General features: G+C 41.2%; 1 protein-coding gene across 3 annotated transcripts in view; it reads right to left on the bottom strand.

The window, feature by feature from the left end:
* LOC139268898 (mediator of RNA polymerase II transcription subunit 13-like) overlaps positions 1-15,124 on the bottom strand; it is a 283,315-nt gene that overhangs the window by 155,684 nt on the left and 112,507 nt on the right. For 2 of the 3 annotated variants that reach the window (XM_070887712.1, XM_070887713.1), the window contains exon 3: positions 1,148-1,232. In XM_070887712.1, the coding sequence (XP_070743813.1) occupies positions 1,148-1,232 (85 nt within the window). Of the gene's footprint in view, positions 1-1,147; positions 1,233-7,192; positions 7,268-15,124 lie in introns of those variants that run through there. The other variant, XM_070887714.1, reaches the window with a different exon arrangement.

The raw sequence follows: 15,124 nt of genomic DNA, 5'->3' as shown, positions 1-15,124 counted from the left end.
GTAAAAAGTATTGGGAAGTAATCGGACTTGCAAGATTTACTCTGCTTAGAATGGGTGCTGTATCATTGGTTTTAATTCACATTTTTTATTCTCACACCTTTCAGAAGGGACAAAAGCTTGATCATATCCAATTGTTCAACTAAAGAGGAAGGATGAAACTTCAGCTGGGATCGACATGGAGTCAGTTAGAGTTGTTTTTATTTCCAATTGTACAGCATGGGTTTTCAATTTAGGGTCCATGGATCCAGTGAGTCGTCAAGTGATCAGATCCCCTGATTTCTACCCATTTGCCATCAGATTTCTATATTTGTTTACTTCATTTCTGTTCTATACTAAAAGGAAACTTTATTTTCTGCAATGATAGCACGGTTTTTCTTCAGAAATGTAACCAGGCTGATGTGGAGAACAGAGTGAATTAACTACCAAGAATCATTCCAAATTTAATCCTGTCCTTACCCAATCTGCACGTATGTTCATTTTTAAATCCTCACCTGCTGTTTTCATATGTTGTCGATAACACCAACCTGGGTATTTTCCTACACATTGTACTATATTAACAGGCATTCATTCTTACAGCTAACACCAGCACATAACCTTATTATCCAACGCTATGCAATGTATTGGTCCAAGCCCAGCATTGACTGCAAGTATGAAGATTCTGATGGACAAAGACTTTCACTGACCTAGCTGATGAAGGTTAGCAGTTCTTAAAATATTTTATGTCTTTCAAAAAAGCAGAGGTAATTTCAAACCATCTGCAGTGCACCCCAATTGGTTATTCAGGTTTGTTTCGTATTAAGTGCCAGAAAAGCTCAGACGATATTGTTAATGTTTGAAGATTTCTGCAGGCAGTGTCTCTAAGCCTACATTATTATATACAAGCATGCAAGTGTATCATCCAAATGTTCAACTATTTTAATAAATGCTTCTCGTACCTGCAAAATATGACAAAATGCTGTTGCAAAACAGCTAAATGGACTAAAAGTATCCCTTTGTAGTGCGTTCCAATTAGTATCCATGTCTAGGTATTTCTGGACTTTAAAAGCAAGCATACTGAGATAACAGTACAAATATTGTGCTGCTTATGTGTTTGCACAGCTTCTGCTAATAGCAACTATTCTCAAATAAAATATTGATTTAGCCTTACCTTTCTAGCAAATTATGAATGGCTTTAAAGAGCAGCGTTCTGCATTCGTATGTGAGTCCATTTTCCCAGAGACCATCTTCTACCACTGCAAAGCAAGAAAAAGCAAATATCTCGTTATTCATGAAAATTAAATCCAGTTAATCAGCATTAAAAGTCCAGTATATCATTCAACTGTGAAAAAAATTGGCATAATATCCACTCTTCAACCTGAAGTGGATTGGTTTATTGCACAGATGTAGAACAAAAATGCTTAGAGCAAACTATAACTGCTAAATAATGCCACAACACCAGAAACAAGCACTTCAATTCAGCTGAAATAGTGGGCCCAAGTTTCCACATGATTTGCACCTGATTTTTAGGAGCAACTGGTGGAGAACGGACTATCTTAGAAATCGCAATTCTCCACATTTTTTTTTCTGCAGTTCTAATCAGGTAGAACAGTTCCACTTTGGAACAGAATTTTTTCTTCAAAAGGGGGCGTGTCCGGCCACTGACGCCTGATTTGAAAGTTTCCACAGTGAAAACGTACTCCAAACTAACTTAGAATGGAGCAAGTGAAGACTTTTGTAAAACTGAAAAAACCTTGTCTACACATTAAAAAATCAGGCGCAGGTTACAAATTAGGCGTCGGGAACGAGGTGGGGGGGGGGGGGGCGGAGGAAGGGAAGTCATTAAATTCTATAATAAATCCTTATTTATACTTATACAAATAAATCCAACCTGAATAAACATTTATAAGCAAAGAAAAGATTAAATTAACACTCTTCCTACCTGTGTGAAAGTGCCAGGGAGAATGCTGCAGGAAGCCTCACAAGTTGAGGCAGCCGTTCGTTCCCGACGGCAGGGGGAGGGAGGGGGGGAAGGAGGAAGCCATTCGTTCCCGCGGTGGGGGGAGAAAGCAGCCGTTCGTTCCCGCAAGGGGGAGGGGGGGGGGGGAGGAGAGAGAGGAGGAAGCTGTTCGTTCCCGCGGGGGGGGGGGGGGGGGGGGGAGGGGGGGAGAGGAGCAGCCATTCTTTCCCGCGCGGGGGTGGGGGGGGCGGCTGCCTCAACTTTCTGAGGCTTCCTGCAGCCTTCTCACTGCTGCAAGAAGCCTCAGTGCTGATGGCAATGTGCTTTTATTTCAAAAATTTCAAAAATTAAACAGCTGCAAAGAACTACAAAAATGGCCGAGTGCCAATGTTTCCTTCACACTGCGCGTGCGTGAGCGCTCCAACGTGCACGCGCAGCGTTGCCGGCAGGAAAAAAACTAATTTAAATGTTACCCGCCCCCTCCCACTTACAAAATCGGTGCGAGTGGTAGGCTCCGCCCCCTGGGCGCCGCGCCAAGCAGACATGGAGCTGCAGGGCGCTCCAGAATCGCGCGTTTTTTTTCCGGCGCCCTTTTCGTCGCGAAAAACAGGCGCCCAGCTCGGAGGGGCGCCCGTTTTTTATCGTGTGGAAACTTGGGCACAGTGTGTCAAATCATGTCACTTTCACCATGAACAAAAACAATTCAGTACACACTGAATGCAACAGCTGGCACGGAGTTAAAGACGGCAATGCAAAGAAGAGGTTCTGCAGATAATTGTAAAACGCTTAGAATCATACAATAGTACAGTACAGGAGCCTGCCATTTGGCCCATCGAGTCTCTGCCGGCTCTTTCGAAGAGCAATCTAGTTCCTCCCAATCCCCCATATCTCTGCAATTTTCTTCTCCAAGTATTTATCCAATTCTCTCTCTGTATCCACCACACTATCAGACCATGCATTCTAAATCCTAACCACGTTATGTGAAAAAAAGGCTTTCCTCCTGACACCTCTGGTTCTTTTGCCAGTCACCTTAAATCTGTGTCCTCTCATTAACAACCTTCAGCCACTGGAAAAAGTTTCTCTTTATTTACTCTAGCTGAAGCCTTCATGAGTTTAAACACCTCTGTCAAATCCCCTCTTAGCTTTCGCTGCTCTAAGGAGAACTACCCCAGCTTCTGCAGTCTATCCTCCGAACTGTTATCCCTGATCCCATTCTAGTAAATCTCTTCTGTACCCATACCAAAGCCGTCACTTGAAGTCCTTCCGACGGCGTGGTGTCCAGAAAGAAACACAATATTTCAGATGGGACTAAACTAGTATTTTATATAGGTTTAACATAACTTCCTGGCTTTTGTACTTTGTGCCTCTAGTTATAAAGCCCAGGATCCCATATATTTTATTAACATCCTGCCACCTTCAAAGATTTGTGCACAAACACTTCCAGGTCTGTGTCCTTGCACCCCTTTTAAAATTGTATCATTTAGCTTGTATTGTCTCTCCACATTCTTCCAGCAAAACACATTACCTCACTTTTCTACGCTGAATTTCCTCTGCCATGTGTTTACCCATTGCACCAGTCTGTCCATGGCTTCTTGAAGTCTATTACTATCTTCCTCATTGTTTACTACACTTCCAAGTTTCACGTCATCTGCAAATTTCAAAACTGTGCCCTGTACCCAAGTCTAAGTCACGAATGTATATCAAAAACAGCAGTGGTCCTAGCACTGAATCCTGAGGAACACCACTGTATGCCTCTCTCTAAAACAGCTTCTTCTGTTTTATGACATTAGAACCCCATAGTTTAACACTAATTAAAAAAACACTTATGTATACACTATCTGATCATCTGTCTCAGAAATGTTCCAAAACTCTTCAAAGACAATTAATTACTTTGAAAATTAGTTGCTGTTACACAAGCCAATGCAGTAGCCATTTTGGCACACAAGGTTCCAGACAGAAATGAGAAATTATCAGGTTGTTGGTTTTTGGTCATATTAATTGAAGGAGGAAAGAAAATTGGCCAGGACACCTGAAGAGTTCCCTGGTCTTCTCCAAAAAGAATGCCGTGGGATTTCTAAATGTCCATCTCAACCAGTGCAACAGGCAGATATTACCCGAAGGACAGTACCTCAGACAATGCAGCTTTCCCCTAATACTGCATTGAAACATGAACCTAGATTATGTGGTGAAGTGCAGCAGTTGGGCTTTCCCTTAAAATAACCATCATTCAGGGAGTAAATGTTGTGGTACTAACCCATACAACTTGGCAAAGTTTCTGTTTCAATTTTCCTGGTCAGTGCTAAATTAATTCATCTCAACCAGAGAAACAATGGGACACTACAGTTAGCTTCAGTACCACAATGGGGGATTTAAGCCAAGATGACTCAGCAAGACCTGCAGGAAAATGTTCATGTTTGGACAAGACAGAAATTGGCTTGGTTGCAATGTCCTCAAAAATAAAATGGTCTACCGACATTTATCATCGAAGTTCACATATGAAGTATGGTCAACTGGCCACGGTACCAGAGTGTTAGCTGAAATTTAAGCAATTTCAGTAATGGTACATTGTTTATAGGATACTTATCAAAAGTCTAACTAGAGGCATGAAACCATGCTTTTTGAGTGTGGTTTCCATATGACAAATTTCTAAAGAAATATTCATCAGCTATATTATTAGATACTGAATCCATCAATAGCATAAAACAGAAGAATAGTTGACTATCAAAAATTGACTATTTGTGGGTTGCTTTATTCATTACTTTGTGACAGTGCATCCAGTCTCCTCAAGTGACATTCGGCCAATGAGAGGAGGATATTTGTGAGTTCCACATTCAGTAGTTAAAATCAATCTGGATTAAAAGTAAGCATTGTGCTCCACCTGCCAGGTATCTACATTGTACCAGATTTTACTAGAGCGGGGCATCTAGTTAATTAGACTTGATGAAACACGCACATGCACAAAGTTTTAAAAAATTTTACGCAGCGAGAGCAACGGGGCATCAAGGACCATGGTGAACAGCGGGACAAAGTGTATTCCCTAACCAATGAGATTAAAGGATTAATAAACAGAGGAAGGACAGAGGGGGAGGGTGAATTCAATGTCAAATCAGGTACAGAAAGAGAAATCAAGAGGGAACAAAAGATTGCATTTGGGGGGCGGGGAGAGGGGTGGGGGAAGACAAATGTGGTTTTCTGTCTTTTTTTTCCCTCTCACTCTCCTAATGCAATCTTTGTTTCACTCTATTTCTCTTTCTGTACCTGAATATTCCAGGATCATCCTGAACTGCAAAGGTAATATCCGGCAACATGATTTGAGTTCTTTGATGAAGTAACAGAAAGGGTAAATGAGTACAGTGTGGTTGATTTTGTGTATGTGGACATTCGAAAGGCATTTAAGTACCACATAACAGATTCATTAGCAAAATGGAAGCCCATGGGAATGAAGTGGCAGTGGCTGGGTGGATAACAAACTGGCTACGGGACAGTAAGCAGAGAGTAGTGGTGAATGCTTGTTTTTCAGACGATAGGGATGTGTGCAGTACTGTCCCCTAGGGTTGTGTTGGGACCACTGCTCTTTTTGATATGTAGAAACATCTGCAGAGCTATGAGGAAAAAATCATGGGAGGGGGAGTAACTGGATTGCTTTTTCAAAGTGCCGGCACAGCCACGATGAGCCGAATGGCCTCCCTCTGTGTTCTATTGTTCTATGATTCCAAAGGAAAAGAAATTTAAAAAAAGTGTCATTTTTACAATCTCTTAAAACAATTCACAACCTGAAGAAATTAGATTCCATATTTTTATTGTTCATTTTCTGAGCAAGAGATTGATTGGCATTGACAGTCATCAACAATGATCACGTCGTTAATAGGGTACTTACACTTTTAATTACCAGACTTAACTTCCTGTGGTGAGTTTAATGGGCAATTAATGTGTAAATGCAGCAACTTCATGAGAATCGTGGGCAGGTTAAAGACAAGATAGCGTTTTCCAGCAGAGTGACGCAAATAGGCCAGCAACTTGTACCGATTCAGAATTCATGAGGTATCTCGTCCTCGTGACAAATTGTTGCCCGATTGGTGCATTAAAAACTACATGCGTCATTCATATGCTGTTAATTCATTTAGCAAAGTCTGGGCCCATGCAGAGACACATCTACAAACCTTTACAGTGCACTGGATGAACTATACACTGGTAGAAGGGGTGTAGAAAGAGAGTAGTAGTTGGAGATACCAAAAGTATGGTCAAGGGAAGTGTGTTCAGGGCACCTTGGAAGGCAGGAAGGAGGTGACAAGGTGCAGCTGCTCGGGAGAGAGTCCGAGGGCAGCGATTGAAAGAGCATGGAATTAGGAATAAGACTGATGCCATCACACAAAGGCCATGTGTGGAGACATATAGCTGGAGAGGATTAAGAGATAGAGTGCAGCAAGACCATGGAGTGATCTGAAGGAAAGGACAAGGGACAGGATTTATTGAAGCTCATCAGCTATGAACACTGATGTGGGAGGAATTAGGATACAAAAATGTCAACAGCTTGTAAGAGGACTTTTATAAAATCAGCACAAAAATTGCCTGTTTGTGCAGCATCCACTTAGCTGCATGTTCATGTTAGCACTGTTCATCCAGTATTTTATTGTTCCAACCTGCTTAACTGAACACTTGTTATACCCTTATTTACTTTGCATTTTTGACCTGGACAGGCTCGTGTTATTCAACATCAAGCTCAGACTTCCCATTAAATGCGATACTATTTGTAAGTAAAATCATCAAAGACAAAGGTGCAAATTCAGTCCAATGCAAAACTTCCACACCAATATGAAAGCTTCAACATAGTAACAAGTGTGAAAAATTGAAGAAATACTCATGGATAGTCTGTAAAGGCTTTTTCCTCAAGTATTTAACTGAAAAGGATGACGGTCCTACAATCACGTTAAAAAGCCTTGAGCAGCCCTGAAATGTAGAAAGCCAATTCTAAACAGCATCTTTTCATGCCCTGCACTTAAAATGCCAAGATGAAGCAACCCACCCACTCTGTGCAAGTTTCTAAACAAAGCTTAGATTTTTTTCCTTCTGATTACAATATTGCTTAGCTTAGCTGCATAATTGCCAAAACCAACACATACCACAAGTATTTCAATATTCTTTGAAGACATATCTAAGAAACATTTATAGTTGGCTAACTGCGGTCACTAAAAGTAGGCCACTGTATGCAATTTCCTTTTCATCCCTCTAGATTGTTAGTGCTCAAATTAAACTTACCAAATTCCATATATGTTCATTCTATGGATACATTCCATGGTTTCTACTGATCAGTATTATGCTGAAAGCTCCACTGTTGTTGAAAGATGTGCAGTGCTGCTCTACACTGAGCGGTACTTTAAACATTGGGTAGTTAGGATGTGCTCAGCTTCTCTTTCCCATATGCTAGTCCGATGTTAGCACTCTTTGTTTTCCATTTTCAGGCCTATATAACATAATGGGAATATTGCAGTGCTATCTATAATTGTAATAATTTCCCATTTACAATAAAGTGCGAACTTAAAAATTGTGATAACAGTTGTAGAAACACAGAGCAGGGAGCAATCAAAATAGCTAAATTGTTCCACTCATAATGCAGACTTTTTTCACTCAAGTGGCTACCATTTATAATTTGATATTGCCCTCGCACAATGTCGTAATCCTTTTTTCTGGACATTCCCCAGGTTCGAGTTTATACAAGTACTATTAAATATTATGCTATTACAAAATTATTAAAATGATTCATGATCAAAGTTGCAAGGGGAGACTAAAAATTATGACAAAATGGTGCTGATTGCTTTACAATATCAGGTTCCCATTATCAATATTTGTTGCTGCAAGAAATGCAATTGATCAAAATGATTTTATCACATTAATTTTGGGAAAGACTATTTGAGACCGATATGCTGAAACCATGAAGCTTTTATACTTTTGTATTTAGCCTCCATTTCCTACAAATCTATGTGCCCTCACACACACAAGACACTGATGGCCAGGATTTCTGAAAGGAGCATCCAGAAGTTCATACAGAAGACACCTCTAACAATCTTGGCTATTTGAGATTCAGGTTGTTGTCATAGAAGCGAAGTAGGTCAAAAGAAAAACAAGGATTAGCTGCAATTGCAGGCTGGTATTACTGAACAGCTACAGAAGTAAATCAAAATGACAGAACAGCATAAGCTTCCTCCCTGGTTGCACAAAGACAGAACACGCAGGAGCAAAAGCTACTGCAAATCTCCTTTAACCAGCTGTCAGTGCACTGCCACAGTTATCCAGTAGAGGGAGAAAACCAGTGCGCTTATGTGGGATCATGGCAACAGCATCAATATTAAACATTTGATGGATGTGCGTACACAGTCAATGTCCCAAATTATTCAGGACTGCTTAACGTGGCAAAAAAGCAATCATTCCACTTGCCTTGAATTGATATACTAGTTCCATCAGACACTTGTAGCCCTTTCTCTTGTTCATTTTATGTGCACTATGATAAATCAGTTATTTCTAATCAATTCATAGAATCAGTCATACCACGCAACCTATTTCTCGACCATTACTCTACTCAGGGTCTCAGGCCCAAAAAAACCCAGTACAAATTGGGGCCAATTTGCACATCTATAGCACAACAGCCCGACACCCATCATTGGTACAATAGATCAGATTCGTGTATTCCAGTGGCCTTAAAGGTGATTTTACACCAAGTGTGCAGTAACTGGCAGACACACTGTACTCCTGCTTGTGACAAGAGATTAGAATAGCTCAGTTCTCCAGCAGAGCTTGGGACAAGTCTTTTCAGGGGCCCCAAGAATAGAATTCACAGGCGTGGAAAATGCAGGCCTCTTTTCACTGATTTGTCAAAAGACAGCAGCAGCACACAGGTGCAGTAAAAATGGGATGTCAGTGTTTGGAAGTCATAGGTCAGCGCTCGAGCACTGGTGTCCCACAGCTCTGGCCACAATTAAAAACTCGCCTTCACATTGCACTTTTAACAATTTTATAGAAATAAATTCAGTATATATTACTTCAAGAAATAACCCAGTTGGACAACATAATGAGCAGTAAAGCTCTATTTCCTTCTCAAGTTACGCATTTATGATTTAGATTTTTATTAAAATACAGGTTAGTTTATCAGTTGCAGAAAAACACAATTTATATTTTGAGGCCAATTTAGTGAGTACCTGTATTTAGAAATGTATGGGATAATGAAACACGGATTTGTTAAAGCCAAGTCCTGTTTGACAGTTGTAATTTATTTTGAACAAGTGAACAATTGTATAGATAAAGGGAATGTAGTAGATATGTACAGGAGTTTAAAAAGGCATTTGACAAGGTATTTTACAGAAAGCTTGTTGGAAAAATTCAGGCATATTATACAAGAGAAAATGGAGTACAGGGTAGTGCATATAGAAAGTCGTCACTGGACAGGAAGGATTAGGATTAATGGGCGTTGCTATGATTGGGGATCGATTGGAAGCATTCTACCCCACGATCAGTGTTCAGTCCATTTTTGAATAGAGGGTTTGTCAAGTCGCCGATGAGAGACTCCAGGAGGCCATAATCTGGTTCGTAGAATGGGCAGACAGATGGTAGATGCATTAATATGGGTGAATGTGAAGTAATACATTTTCAAAAGAAAAACAAGGAATAGGAGTATTAACTCAATGGAATGTGTGGAGCAACAAAGACACCTTCTGGTGAAAAGAGATAACCCTTGAAACTGTGAATGCAGATAGAAAAGGCCACGGGTATGTTGGTCTTTATAAATAGGAGCATAGAATACACGAGCAAAGGGGTAATAATAAACTAGAAGACGGTAATAGCTAGTCCATAGTTTGCAGTAGTGTGCAGTTTTGGACATCCGATTGCAAGGAAGGACATTAAAGCCATGGCAGGTGTACAATGCAGACTTGCCAAGATGATACAAGAGAAGTTTAAGTTATGAGGAGAAACTTGAAATACTGTAGAGAATTCCTACTTGAACAGAGGAGATTCAACAGAGCATTTTTAAACTATCAAGCATTTTGAGAGAGTGTATAGGGAAGACTATTGCCTTTGGTTGGACGTCAGTGATAATGGGTCATCAGTTTAAAACAGTCACCAAGAGCATGAGGAAAACATCAACTTAAAAACCAAAATGTACTATGAGAACAAAAAGTATAGCTGTGGAAAATTAACATATATTGAGATTGATCTTTTTAATGATCTCAACCACAGATAGATCCACCTGTGCAGTTTGTACGCAGTTCCTACCATTCAACTCCAGATTAATTGAGCAACACAGCAATTTTTTTTCCAAGTGACAATTGCAAGCAGTTGCAATAATGATGTACTTCCTTCAGACAAAGCTGCAGCAGTATTCCATCAACATCACTCAATAAGCAAACTGCTTAACTGAACATGGATTTATCTACTTAATTAAAATAAATCAAATCAAGAGTTGGTGAAGGTATTGCTATGGTTCTCAATAAAAAGAAAGCCTCACATTTATATAGCGCCTTTCATTACCACTGGACATCCCAAAGCGCTTTACTGCCAATGAAGTACTTTTGTAGTCACTGTTGTAATGTGGGAAACGCGGCAGCCAATTTGCACACAGCAAGCTCCCACAAATAGTAATGTGATAATGACCAGGTAAACTATTTTGATTGAGGGATAAATATTGGTCAGGACACCGGAGATAACTCCCCTGCTCTTCAAAATTGTGTCATGGGATCTTCTACGTCCACCTGAGAGCGAGCAGACTCGGTTTACGTCTCATCCGAAAGACGGCACCTCTGACAGTACAGCACTCCCTCAACACTGCACTGGAGTGTCAGCCTAGATTTATGTGCTCAAGTCCCTGAGGCGAGTGCGCTACCCACTGAGCCATAGCTGACACTAAAATGTAGGGTCCATTTTTCGGATGAGACGCTAAACCGAGGCGCACCCTCTCGGGTGAACATAAAAGATCCCATGACACAATTCAAAGAGCAGTGAAATTCTCCGTGTCCTCGCCATGCAATGGCTCTTAACCAACACCGAAAAACAGATTATCTGGTCATTTATTTAATTGCTGTTGTAGGACCTTGCTGGGTAAAAAAATAGCTGTCGCTTTTCCTCCAACAGTGACTACATTGGCTGCAAAACACTTGACGTCCTGAGATTGTAAAAGGCACTATATAAATGCAAGGTTATTCTTTCTTTAAATCACTCGACAAAAACAGAATTCACTCCAACTGCACCACAAACATTTATAAGCCATGCTTCTAGTATTTACTAGGGTAAAACACAAGTGACAGTCCAACTGTTCATAACTCTTGCCCATTACAATATTGTGGTTATAGCATTGATCAATTTTGAAAAATGTCTTGCATTAACTAATATTGCAACAATTAAGAAAAATGATGGTGTGTCCTGGTGCATGAAGCTGTGCAAAATAAACTCACATTGCACCATCTAGGATAGCCCTGTATTACAAGTAGCAGAGGAGAGCTAAACAGTGACTTTCATTGCCTTGCAAAGCACAGTTGTCACTAACCTTAGTGCTCATCAGGACATGTAGAATCATAGAATAGCACAGTACAATGGAGGCCATTCGGCCCATCGAGTCTGCATCGGCTCTTTCGAAGAGCAATCCAGTTAGTCTCACTCACCGGCTTTTTCCCCCACCATCCCTGCAATTTTTAACTACTATCAAATCTCCTCTTAGCCTTCTCTGCTCCAAGGAGAACAACCCCAGCTTCTCTAGTCTATCCACTTAACTGTAATCCCTCATCCCTGGAACCATTCGAGTAAATCTGTACCCTCTCCAAAGCTTTCACGTCCTTCCTAAAGTATGGTGCCCAACATTGGACACAATACTCCAACTGGGCCTGTAGTTATAAAGCCCAGGATCCCGTGCTTTATTAACTGCTTTGTTAACTTGTAGGAAGCAAGTCATCCTCATTTCGAGGGACTGCCGATGATGATGATGATGATGATGATGATGATGATGGTTAACTTGTCCTGCCACCTTCAAAGATTTGTGCACAAACACTCCCAGGTCTCAGTTCTTGCGCCCCCTTTAAAATTGTACCATTTAGCTTGTATTGTCTCTCCTCATTCTTCCGACCAAAATGTATCACCTCACACTTTTCTGCATTGAATTGCATCTGCCATTACCAGCAAAGATACACTGACCCATTACTGCTTATCCAGCAACAGTTTATATGTGCCCAAGTTTCCCATTTAGCAAAATGATGGAAAGCCATAAGTAGGAGCAACACCCCAGTTTCTAATGACAACCCAAACACAAGTCCAAAACAGCCAACATACACCTACACTTAAACATGTTAATCTAACCAGGATTGAACTCGGAATTATTTTGAAGACTATACTTAGACCTAGTTCCAAACTTTAGCGAGAAGTTTTTAATAGGACATTTTGTTTTCAAAAGTGTTTAGCACTTCGATTTAGCTTGTCGAAAATCTGACAAAGCAGTGCACGTGATCAAGGTGATAAATTAGCATTCAAAATAGACATAGCACCATAACAAATCTCTCTTGCTTGAATCTGTCAAACTGAAGATATAATCTTGAAAAAAATCCCAATTGAGCAACTGTCAACTAAGCTATATCCAGGAATCCAACGTCAATTCAAGAGTACTGCAAACAAATTAGGGCACTTACTCTCAGTACTAGTATTCAGTACAATTAGTTAATTCATCTATCAGCAATAAAACATCACGGGCTAAAAATTTGCCAACCTTGCGGCCGGTTTCTCGGCGCTATTTCGTGTTTCTACCACAAAACGGGTAAACCAGGAAATTCAGAGAAGTCTAGCGCCAGCGGTTTTTAAGTACCGCTGGGGAGCGGACCTCCGGCATGCAAGACTTGAAATAGCGCTTTCGCCAAAAATTTGACTCACAGCGCACCCTTAGTTAAGACCCAAAAACACACCCTGGAACAGCGGTAACATAGAAACATAGAAAATAGGTGCAGGAGCAGGCCATTCGAGCCTGCACCACCATTCATAAAAACATAGAAAAATAGGTGGAGTAGGCCATTCGGCCCTTCGAGCCTGCACCGCCATTCAATAAGATCATGGCTGATCATTCCTTCAGTACCCCTTGATCCCCTTAACCGTAAGAACCATATCTAACTCCCTCTTGAATATATCCAGTGAATTGGCATCAACTCTCTGCGGCAGGGAATTCCACAGGTTAACAAAACTCAGTGAAGAAGTTTCTCCTCATCTTAGTCCTAAATGGCCTACCCCTTATCCTAAGACTGTGTCCCCTGGTTCTGGACTTCAACATCGGGAACATTCTTCCCGCATCCAACCTGTACAATCCGGTCAGAATTTTATATGTTTCTATGAGATCCCCTCCCATCCTTCTAAACTCCAGTGAATAAAGGCCCAGTTGATCCAGTCTCTCCTCATATGACAGCCCAGCCATCCCTGAAATCAGTCTGGTGAACCTTCGTCAGTCTGGTGATCGTGGCTGATCATGCAACTTCAGTACCCCACGCCTGCCTTCTCTCCATACCCCTGATCCCTTTAGCCATAAGGGCCAAATCCAACTCCCTTTTGAATATATCCAACAAATCGGACTCAACAACTTTGTGTTGGAGAATTCCATAGGTTCACAATTCTCTGGGTGAAAAAGTTTCTCCTCATCTCGGTCCTAGATGGCTTACCCCTTATCCTTAAGACTGTGACCCCTGGTTCTGAATTTCCCCAACATCGGGAACATTCTTCCTGCATCTAACCTGTCCAATCCTGTCAGAATTTTATATGCTTCGATGAGATCCCCTCCCATTTGTCGAAATCTCGACCTCCGAAAAGAATGACTCCGACACTTACAGCTCCGGCAGAAGTTTCTTTAATTTACTTGCTAGCAAGGGGCAGGTCACACTCAGTCAAGGGCTAAGTGAACACCTCCGAAATGGTACAGTTTCACGAAATATTTATACAGTAAAACCCAAGTTATGACCTCTCCCTGTGTATTGGCTCTGTCAGTGAATACAGATAAAGAGTTAATTACTACATCCTTGTCCTGAAATGGTTTCCAGATATTTCCTTTTATCAGGGCTATTAGTTGGCCAGCTGGCCATTATTCCATGAGAGTGAGGTAATGAGCTATTACCTGTCTTGCATTGTTCAGTTTCCTAGTCAGTTATCTGTTTGCATCAAAAAGATGAGGTCTCTACAAGAGATAATGGCTGGTGGTTTGAGTCTAGAAGAAAAGGGTGGGGTGACATGGAACTCTTGTCGTGTAGACAATAGGAGAGCACCATGGGGGGGTACTTGTCTCAGCAGGACTTGTCTCCTAGCTGTCTGATGGTCATCAGCCATCTCAAACCAGGTTTAGCTGTTTATGCAAGCTGACTGCTAAAATGCAGAAAGTTCTGGAAGGACCAGGACTCCATTTTGTTATATATATATTGCAAAGGGCACACAAATACCGTATAGTATCAGCTTAGATAAAAATACATTTCCACATTCCCCCATTTTGTCCTTCACAAGGACAACTCAATCCATTCTGATCTTGTACAGTCTCTCCATTTCCATTTCCACACAAGAGCCTTCAGCAGTTGTTGCTACCATAACTCTAGCCGTGGTCTCGGTAGGTAACATAGTTTCTCCCACCCTGGCACAGCAACACTTGACGACGACAAATAATAGATACAGGGCGAAGACTATCAGCAGGAATATGATCAAACCCTGTACCACAGATTTCCCTCGGGAGCCCAACCATCCCGATGCCCAACCCCACAAGGTGATACCGTCCTGGCCAACTGTCTGTTTATACTCTATTGCCTTTTTCCTGATGTATTCAGCTAGACTGCCGATTTCTTCTGATTTATCTGGGATATACGTACAGCATCCTTCACCTATTAGTGCGCATGTCCCTCCCTCCTTGGCTAGGAGATAATCTAAGGCCATACGATTTTGGAGAGCCACTGTTCGAATAGCTACCATTTCATCATTTACCTCTTCAAAGACTTGGGAAGTTGCGTTGGCTACAGATTCAACTAAGTTAGCCAGTTCCCGTAACTGCCATTCGGTCGATGCTATTCCATAGGGTGGCACCATTACCTTGAATATTCCGTTTAGCCATGTCAAATCCCATTTAAATCTATGACTTCCATAGGCATCCCTTAGAGTCTTTATTGATCTGATAAAGGGTACCACATATCCTAAGTAACAGGACCC

This window comes from Pristiophorus japonicus, chromosome 8 (assembly GCF_044704955.1).
Source record: "Pristiophorus japonicus isolate sPriJap1 chromosome 8, sPriJap1.hap1, whole genome shotgun sequence".
NCBI classification, from domain to species: domain Eukaryota; kingdom Metazoa; phylum Chordata; class Chondrichthyes; family Pristiophoridae; genus Pristiophorus; species Pristiophorus japonicus.
This window is presented reverse-complemented; position numbering and strand designations above follow the sequence as displayed.